The 8,371-nt window shown below is 48.6% G+C and overlaps 1 protein-coding gene across 1 annotated transcript; it reads left to right on the top strand.

The window, feature by feature from the left end:
• The first annotated feature begins 4,927 nt into the window (after window positions 1–4,927).
• Window positions 4,928–6,679, top strand: LOC123040366 (probable cinnamyl alcohol dehydrogenase 6). Its single transcript, XM_044463232.1, has 3 exons — window positions 4,928–5,772; window positions 5,907–6,060; window positions 6,156–6,679. The coding sequence occupies exons 1-3, from the start codon at window positions 5,047–5,049 to the stop codon at window positions 6,356–6,358; spliced, it is 1,083 nt and encodes a 360-aa protein (XP_044319167.1). The 5' UTR covers window positions 4,928–5,046; the 3' UTR covers window positions 6,359–6,679.
• The last annotated feature ends 1,692 nt before the right edge of the window (window positions 6,680–8,371 follow it).

Below are 8,371 nucleotides of genomic sequence, written 5' to 3'. Positions count from 1 at the left end.
GAACTATTGGGCCTTATTGGGCCATACGGGAAAGAGAGAGGGGCTTCCTAGGGCAGGCCGCGTGCCCCCCAAGGCCTAGTCCGAATTGGACTAGGGAGAGTGGAGGCGCCCCCTCCTTCCTTCTCTTCTCTCTTCTCTTTCCTTCTCTCCTACTCCTACTACTTGGAAGGGGGGAATCCTACTCCTGGTGGGAGTAGGACACCCCAGGGCGCGCCATAGTAAGGGCCATCCCTCCTCCTTCTTCACTCCTTTATATACGGGGGAGGGGGACACCCCATAGACACACAAGTTGATCATTGATCTTTAGCCGTGTGCGGTGCACCTCTCCACCATAATCCACCTCGGTCATATCGTAGCGGTGCTTAGGCGAAGCCCTGCGTCGGTAGCTTCATCAACATCGTCATCACGGTGTTGTGCTGACAGAACTCTCCCTCGAAGCTTTACTGGATCGTGAGTTCATGGGACGTCACCGAGCTGAACGTGTGCAGATCGCGGAGGTGCCGTACGTTCGGTACTAGGATCGGTTGATCGTGAAGACGTACGACTACATCTACCACGTTGTCATAACGCTTCCGCTTACGGTCTATGAGGGTACGTGGACAACACTCTCCCCTCTCGTTGCTATGCATCACCATAATCTTGCGTGTGCGTAGGAAATTTTTTAAATTACCACTTTCGCCAACAGATGGTGGCCAGGGCGCTGGTGGTAGGCGATCGTGCAAGACCCATCATTCATGACGAAGATGATGAGGACGAAGACGGCGAGGAAGAATAGAAGATGGCTACCCCTCCCCCCCCCCCCCCCCACACCGCTCGACGCGACTCCAGGGTCATCGTGGCTAGACAAGAAAGTTTGTACCCCAATCCCCACCCCCGATGTAATCGAAAAATAACCTATGAACCCTAGTAGCCGTCGATGCAGAATCGATTGATGGCAATCCTCCACCCTCGATGTGTTCAATCCCCTCCCTAACTCTTCAATCGCGTGCTCTAATCTAATGCAGCCCGAGTCGAAAGCAATGAATGTACAGAGAGGACGAGGTCTTACTTCAATGTCCGATGCGCTCCGGTGTAGGTCTGCAGTCGATCCGGTGGTTGCCGTCGCCGTCATCGATTCGCACTAAAGCTCAGGTGGTCGCCGCCGCCGCTGCCGCCGGTGTGAGTGGGGAAGAAGGAAGAGAGCGGTGAGGAAGGAAGGTGAGGGTAATTTATGATGATGCGTCTGGAAACAACGCGACGTCTGAGGACCGTACGCGCAACGACGTGCGCTACCGCTTGGTCATCGATATTGAAGGGAGTGGATCCACCGTGATGTAGGTGGGACAGCCAACTACGGCGGTCGCCAAGCATCTAAACTTTTGCAAGCTGCTGCCGGTTGTTTGTATCACGGTAACCGCAGAGGCAGCAGCACTCTTTGAGGGTTTAATATTGTGCCTGACCACTGGTTGTTCTAATATCATGGTAAGGATGGACAATTTGATCATGGTAGAAGCTCTGAAACTTAATGAAGGACACGCTATGGTGGCAGCTCCTGTACTTGAAGATTGCAGAAATACTTTGAAAGATTTCGGAAAGGTGTCTATTGAGCATTGTAATAGGGAGTCGAATGTAGTTGCTCATGGGCCGCCTCCTCCTTCTCGTTCACAAAAAGCTAGGGTTTTTGCCTCCCGCCGCCGCCGCAGGTCCGCCTCCTCTCCGATGGCCTTAGGGCCATGGGGGCGCAGTGGATCTCGGCAAGGGTCGGCGGGAGGGCTCCGTTTTTAATCGTTTCTTTCAGTTTTGCTAGGATTTGTGTCCTGCTCAGGAAGACGAGAAGGCGGCGGCTTCCTGAAGATGGAATAAAGGTCTCCCCGCCTAGCCCCCGTTCCGGCGATGCGTCTAGCATCGTTGGTGGTCGTGTGGAGGTGTGTCTCCGGCGGGTCTATCTTTGGTGGATTTGCTCGGATCTCGTCTTTGTTCGTCTACGTTCGTGTGTCTTCGGATTAGATTTTTCTGATCTACATTATTCTTCATTTGCGGCGGTTGCTGTTCTGGTGCGCTGGTCCTACGGGGCCTTAGCACGATGACTTCCCGACTGTCTACTACAACAAGTTGTGCCCGACTCCGGCGATGGAGGGGCGATGACGGCGGCGCGCCTTCGGCTCGCTTCAGTGCTGGTAGTTGTCGCTAGGTGGTCTACGGATCTGGATGTAATTTCTATTATTTCTGGTATTCGTTGTACTGCCATGATTGAAGATGAATAGATCGGAAAGTTTCTCGCAAAAAAAAAAGAATGTACTTGCTCATGAGCTGGCTAGATAGGGTCGTGTTAATTCCCCTTCGGCTTGGTTGGATGACCCCCCTGATTTCTTAGTTAAATTCTTAGCGGATGATGTAAGCGTTATTTGAGTTTAATAAAGCTAGCCAGTAGGCCTTCGTGTTCAAAAAAAGAAAAGAATTGATCAACAATTGAGAATTGGAATAGCTACCACTCTGTCTACACCATATATATATATGACGTGAAATATCGATGACTCGTGCATCGTCCTCCTCCATTTGGGTATGAATTTTCGTTATTTGCATTTTAACTACTAGGTCGGCACCCCTCAGATTCAACTTCTGCGCCTGGACCTGTGGACTAGTCCGCATACATGTTTCCTTTTACACGGCCATGCGAAGATCATTTTGTAGCCCTCGGACTGGCCGTTGAGCGTGGCCTAAAAAAATTCTCCCGCGTGGATGGTGCAACCTCTTTATTATTAATAAGAAAGTATAAAAATGAATACGCACCATAATACTATACTCAACATTGCAGGCTTATGAACATGCTGTGCCCCTGTCATGATCGGTTGCCATGTCGATATACTCCAATACATAAATCTCTGACGGATTGCGTCACATGCTGGAATCATGAACCGTAGATGCCGGCCTGATAAGGATCCAAATTGTGGTATTGTATATACTACAACAGCACAGTAGCTGCAGGTCAAACAAGAGTGTGTCCAACAGGTGCGTAGAAAAACTAGGTCCAGTTGTCCGGATGCCCGGATCAGATCTATGCCAAATCGGATGGCCAGTGTGTTTTCCTGGTGCATGGTAGCCGTGCGTATGCATGTGCGCATTGATTAACGTTCAATATGCATGTTATTTGTCCCACAAACCTGCTAACCATCAACAAAACACATGACAATAGGTTCAATAAGAGAATGCTAGCAACCATATATTGGCAAGGATTAATATTAACCTGGCTATGATTCTTGGGAATCAGAAGTACTCCCACCGTAAGGAAATATAGAGCGTTTAGATCACCACTATCCCCCACCCCCAAAGAATCCCAGAGACTCAAGCCAGAATTGCAGTGTTTCTCAAAATCGCCTAAAATCCATGATTCTGACCACTCACTCAAATTCGCTTGGTCCATGTCCCAAGACGTCAAAACCTCGATCTGGACCCCCAGCCACTGACCCGCTTCCCCGTCGTCTAGTAACTCGACTGCCGAAGCCTTGGCACGGCTCCCGGTCAGCCATGCGCACGTTGTCGGGTAGTATTGCTCTCTACCTTCTTCAGCAGCGGCGAGCCCACGACGACAAAGGCCTACTCGCCAGCGGACGTAGCACAAAACTCATCCCACAATCTCAGACTGGAGTTCTTGGAAAGAACTGGACGACTGATTTTGTGGGAAGTTTTTAGAATTTGATTCAGAAGAATTTGCAGCTGAAAAGAACTGGGCCATAGAGCTGGTAGAACGACTTTGCCAATTTCTATAGCTACTAGTCTGGCCTAAATACTTATTATAAGTTTTGGATTTTTCATGAAATTTGCCGTGGAATCTTCTAAAATAAAATGGAAAGAAGTACTAAGATTTTTTGCTTGTCTAGCGATCCTCGGCAAATGCCTTACAGCAGACAACCTACGTAAGAGAGGATGGCCACACGACCCGATCGATTTGTTGTTTTTGCAGGGCAGCGGACGAGTATGTCGATCACCTCCTGGCACGCTGCTCCTTTACCCAAGCAACCACTGCAACCTTCCCACAACACTTGCACCGACAGGGGCAACCTCCAGCCTTGCTGAATGGTGGGAGTCCAACGTGGTGAGCATTAATCTGCCCAACTCAAGGGGCTGGGGTGGTCTTGCGGTGGCCATCTGGTGGTTCACTTGGCGCAAGAGGAACACTCGGATTTTCCAAAACAAGGTGTCCACTGTTAGCGGAGTGTTCAACTCGATGATGGATGAGTTTATGCTATGGAACCAGGCTGGGCGTCACAGGATTCAGCAGATTCTAGATAGACCACATGAGCCGGACTGACTTGGGCACTGATGTGTAGTTTTTGTGATGCCTGATGTTGCTTTGTTCCTATTGTCGGCATGGCACTTGTGCAGGACACAATACCTGTAACACCCTTCTTCCTATAATTGAAAAGAAAAGTTGCTCCGTCAGTGTTTCGTCAAAAAAAAAATATCCTAACAATCGTAATTATCAAGCTTATCGGTGAAAACATCAACTTGACCACTCGTTTAATTATATTTTTACGCCACAAAGGTATATTACAGGTCAAGTGCAACCACCCCATAAACTGCTGGATAGCCTCCAAAACCAAGCTTTCACTGACCAAAGGGCGTCAAACTCTATAAGGAGCCGTGACGAGGAGATGCTATAGTCACAACTCACAAACAGCACCAACGACAGCAAGAATCATATTAAAGCTACAACAACCAACTTGGTACAATTATATTATATGTATACACGCAAAATACATGTCGTACAACCACCCCCATAAATTACTGAATACCAACCATGCAAAAGAAAAAAAAACTACTGAATGCCAATCCTAGAAAAGAAAACACTGAATACCATGCCACAAAACGACCTTATGTATCACTGACCAGTGGCGTGAAGCTCTATAAGTAGCCGTGGCCAGGAGATGCATGCTGCAGACAACTCACAACCAGCAGCACCAAAGAAGACACATCAAGAGAATCTTCTTCTCTCCGACCCAGGGTCACACGCACACAAGTGAGCAAGTGAGCTAGGTAGTGAGAGAGAAAGAGAGAGTAAAGTTTGTGATGGAGGTGACTCCCAACAAGCACACGCAGCAGGTGAGCGGGTGGGCGGCCATGGACGAGTCCGGCAAGATGGTGCCGTTCAACTTCAAGCGTCGGGAGAACGGCGTGGACGACGTGACGATCAAGGTGCTCTACTGCGGCATGTGCCACACGGACCTCCACTTCGCCAAAAACCACTGGGGCATCACGCAGTACCCGGTGGTCCCGGGCCACGAGATCACCGGTGTGGTCACCAAGGTGGGCGCCAACGTGTCCGGCTTCAAGCCCGGCGACCGCGTCGGCGTCGGGTGCCTCGCCTGCTCGTGCCTGGACTGCGAGCAGTGCGACAGCTCCCAGGAGAACTACTGCGACAAGATGGGGCTCACCTACAACAGCGTCTACTGGGACGGCAGCATCACCTACGGCGGCTACTCCAGCATGTACGTGGCGCACAAGAGGTTCGTGGTGCGGGTCCCCGACGGCCTGCCGCTGGACGCGGCGGCGCCGCTGCTGTGTGCGGGGATCACGGTGTACACCCCGATGAAGAAGCACGGGATGCTGCGTGCCGCCGGCAGGAGGCTCGGGGTGGTCGGGCTGGGCGGGCTGGGCCACATCGCCGTCAAGTTCGGCAAGGCCTTCGGGCTGCACGTCACGGTGATCAGCACGTCGCCGGCCAAGGAGCAGGAGGCCAGGGGGAACCTCAAGGCCGACGACTTCATCATCAGCACCGACGACAAGCAGATGCAGGTAGTACCTCCTAATCAAATCTAATGGCCTCTCATCAACTCCCAAGGCCATTGCTTGTGTGTCAGTCCTCGAAGTCCACTTGTCTGACTGATGCATACGGTCCAAAATGAACAAATTTAACGTTTTCAACATAGGCTATGGCGAGGAAGCTTGACTACGTGATCGACACAGTCCCGGCGGCGCACTCGCTGGGACCAATCCTGGAGCTGCTCAAGGTGGGCGGCGCACTCGCCCTCGTCGCCGCTCCGGACGGGCCCCTCGAACTCCCTTCATTCCCGCTTATTTTCGGTGAGCTAACTACTAATTAACATGCCATTCACCATCGATCTCGTGTTGTCTCCATCCTGTTCAACAACTAATTTGACATGGGTACGTGCATACAGGGAACAAGACCATCAGTGGGAGCATAACGGGGGGGATGAATGACCATCAGGAGATGATGGACCTGTGCGGGGAGCACAACATCACCTGCGACATCGAGCTCGTCTCCAACGACGGGATCAACGACGCGTTCGCCAGGCTCGCGCGCAACGACGTCCGCTACCGTTTCGTCATCGACATTGCGGGGGCTGACTCAAGGATCTAGCTAGTTTTTTGTTGCTCTGTGTCAGAATGAAATGAAATGAAATTATGGGTACCTGTTTGAGTTCAGCACGGAGACTGATGCATGGATCTTGAATTAGTAGCTAGTGAGATGTGAGAAACTGTATGTCGTCCTCCTATTGGCCATGATGTTCCTTGTATGGAATTTAATTTTGCGTCATTGAGTTTTCCTTTTCTTTTCAACAATGTAATTTTTCTAATATTTGGTTAACTGGATTGTATCTTGTATGTCAAGTCTAAAGACAGCTGCCTAGTAGCAACAAAACGGAAATATGAATTTAAGCTAAAATTCACATTAATTTGCAACCCTGCTTTCCTAAACGTTTTGTGAAGCATAGGCACAAACATCATGACAAACACTTACTTTAGTTTAAATTTGAAACTGAGGGAGTGGTTACAATATAATGTTGTCACATCCAACTATGTTTTTTTTAAGAATTCAGAACATGTTGTTTACAGGAATAGTGCTACAATGCCCAGAGCCGGCTTCGAACGTTGTTTTCCTTCTGGTGTATTTCTTTTGGATTCTTGTGTAAGAAGGCCCCTACCCCTAGTCTAAGATGTGCAATTACTAAACCGTAAAACGCAGCTAGCTACGGCCTTGCACAGTGATTATGTGTTTTAAGCCGTTCGTTTCACTAATGGGCGGACTAGATCACCCGGGTCATTCCGCACCACTAGCTTGGCTTCCCGCTGCATAACTTCAGGCCAGCTAACAGGCCCACGTGACTGGGCTGCTGCTCCACAGAACAATCTGGGCATCTTCTTATGAACTGGGCCAACACCCACTATGGGCCGCCACGAGGGACAAGTTTTCGTTTAGTAGGCCTAGCATGTTCCTCGTTGTCGCAAGCTTTTCACACATATCCAATTTGCCTAACCATGCAAAAGATTGATGAGAAACTTCATGATGATAAAATTGACATAGTATCCTATTGTGAAGCATGAAGTCATAGGCACATTGCATCGAAGCAGAGTAAAAAACTCACAGGACTTGACAAAGTAACCTATCTTGGGTTTATCCCAGTATTCTAATTTAATTTTTGAAGTGAACTTACAAAGTATGCCTTTTAATTATACATCATTTCTCGCAGAAAGCAACATGTATTTCAGCTTTGTAGTCATGAAGAAGTTGGCCGTCGATCCAAATATGAACTTATTAGGATGCTTACTTGGAGACTGCAAATAATTAGTATTTTGCATGTTTGTTTCAAAAAATATTTTGCATGCCATATAGTATATCATCTACCTCATTGGTTTCACAAAGTATTTTTTTTTCAATAAGGTAGCCTTGCAATATAATAGTTTGCATCTTTAGCTTGTGATCCCCTTCACCATCATACATATTCTATATACTAGATTCATGGAAGTTGGCATAATGACACGTGTTTCCTTCTCCTCACCCACGACTATACCTCTCTAGGAGAGCATCATGCGACCAGCGCACCCAATCTTCTCTTCCACACTACTTCACTGCAAACATGTTAAATTTCTCTCCTTCGATAACTTAATGATATATTGGCCAATTTATGAAAAATGATCTCTCATGTTTTGTATATTCACTTATTATGGGAAGTTCTTATCAATCTATCAAAAATTGACGGGCGCGGCAACGCGCGCATTCATGATCTAGTTTGTATGGAAAGTGCATGGGTAGACCACCACCAATATTTCTAACAACTCTCCTTGGCACCACGAGCAAGGCGGCAGCATGGAGGGGTAACAAAGGACTTGTCGAGCTTGTCCTCACTGGTTCCACAGCCTCACCAACCACAGCTACGGCTACAAGGCAATCAATTTATCTTAAAGTCCAAACGGATGGAGAGATGTGGATAGATTGCAGAATCTTTTTTTTTTGTTAATGCCTCGTTGACAGGATCTTGGACTTGAGGTCTCTTCCGAATTGGTGAAGGGATGCGGGTGATATTGAACATATAAACCCTGAAGAAGTGCTAGGCAGAAAGAAGCCGTCCACGTCGCCCCGAAATCGCTATGA

This window comes from Triticum aestivum, chromosome 2B (genome assembly GCF_018294505.1).
Source record: "Triticum aestivum cultivar Chinese Spring chromosome 2B, IWGSC CS RefSeq v2.1, whole genome shotgun sequence".
Lineage (NCBI taxonomy): Eukaryota > Viridiplantae > Streptophyta > Magnoliopsida > Poales > Poaceae > Triticum > Triticum aestivum.
The sequence above is the reverse complement of the archived record's forward strand: the minus strand, read 5'-3'. Positions and strand labels throughout refer to the sequence as shown.

What these genes read in the sequence shown, in the direction of transcription:
- LOC123040366 (XM_044463232.1), top strand. Translation starts at nt 5,047, where the DNA reads ATGGAGGTGACTCCCAACAAGCACACGCAGCAGGTGAGCGGGTGGGCG. An exon ending in CCGACGACAAGCAGATGCAG is followed by an intron (nt 5,773 to 5,906) that starts GTAGTACCTCCT and finishes TTTTCAACATAG; the next exon opens with GCTATGGCGAGGAAGCTTGA. An exon ending in TTCATTCCCGCTTATTTTCG is followed by an intron (nt 6,061 to 6,155) that starts GTGAGCTAACTA and finishes ACGTGCATACAG; the next exon opens with GGAACAAGACCATCAGTGGG.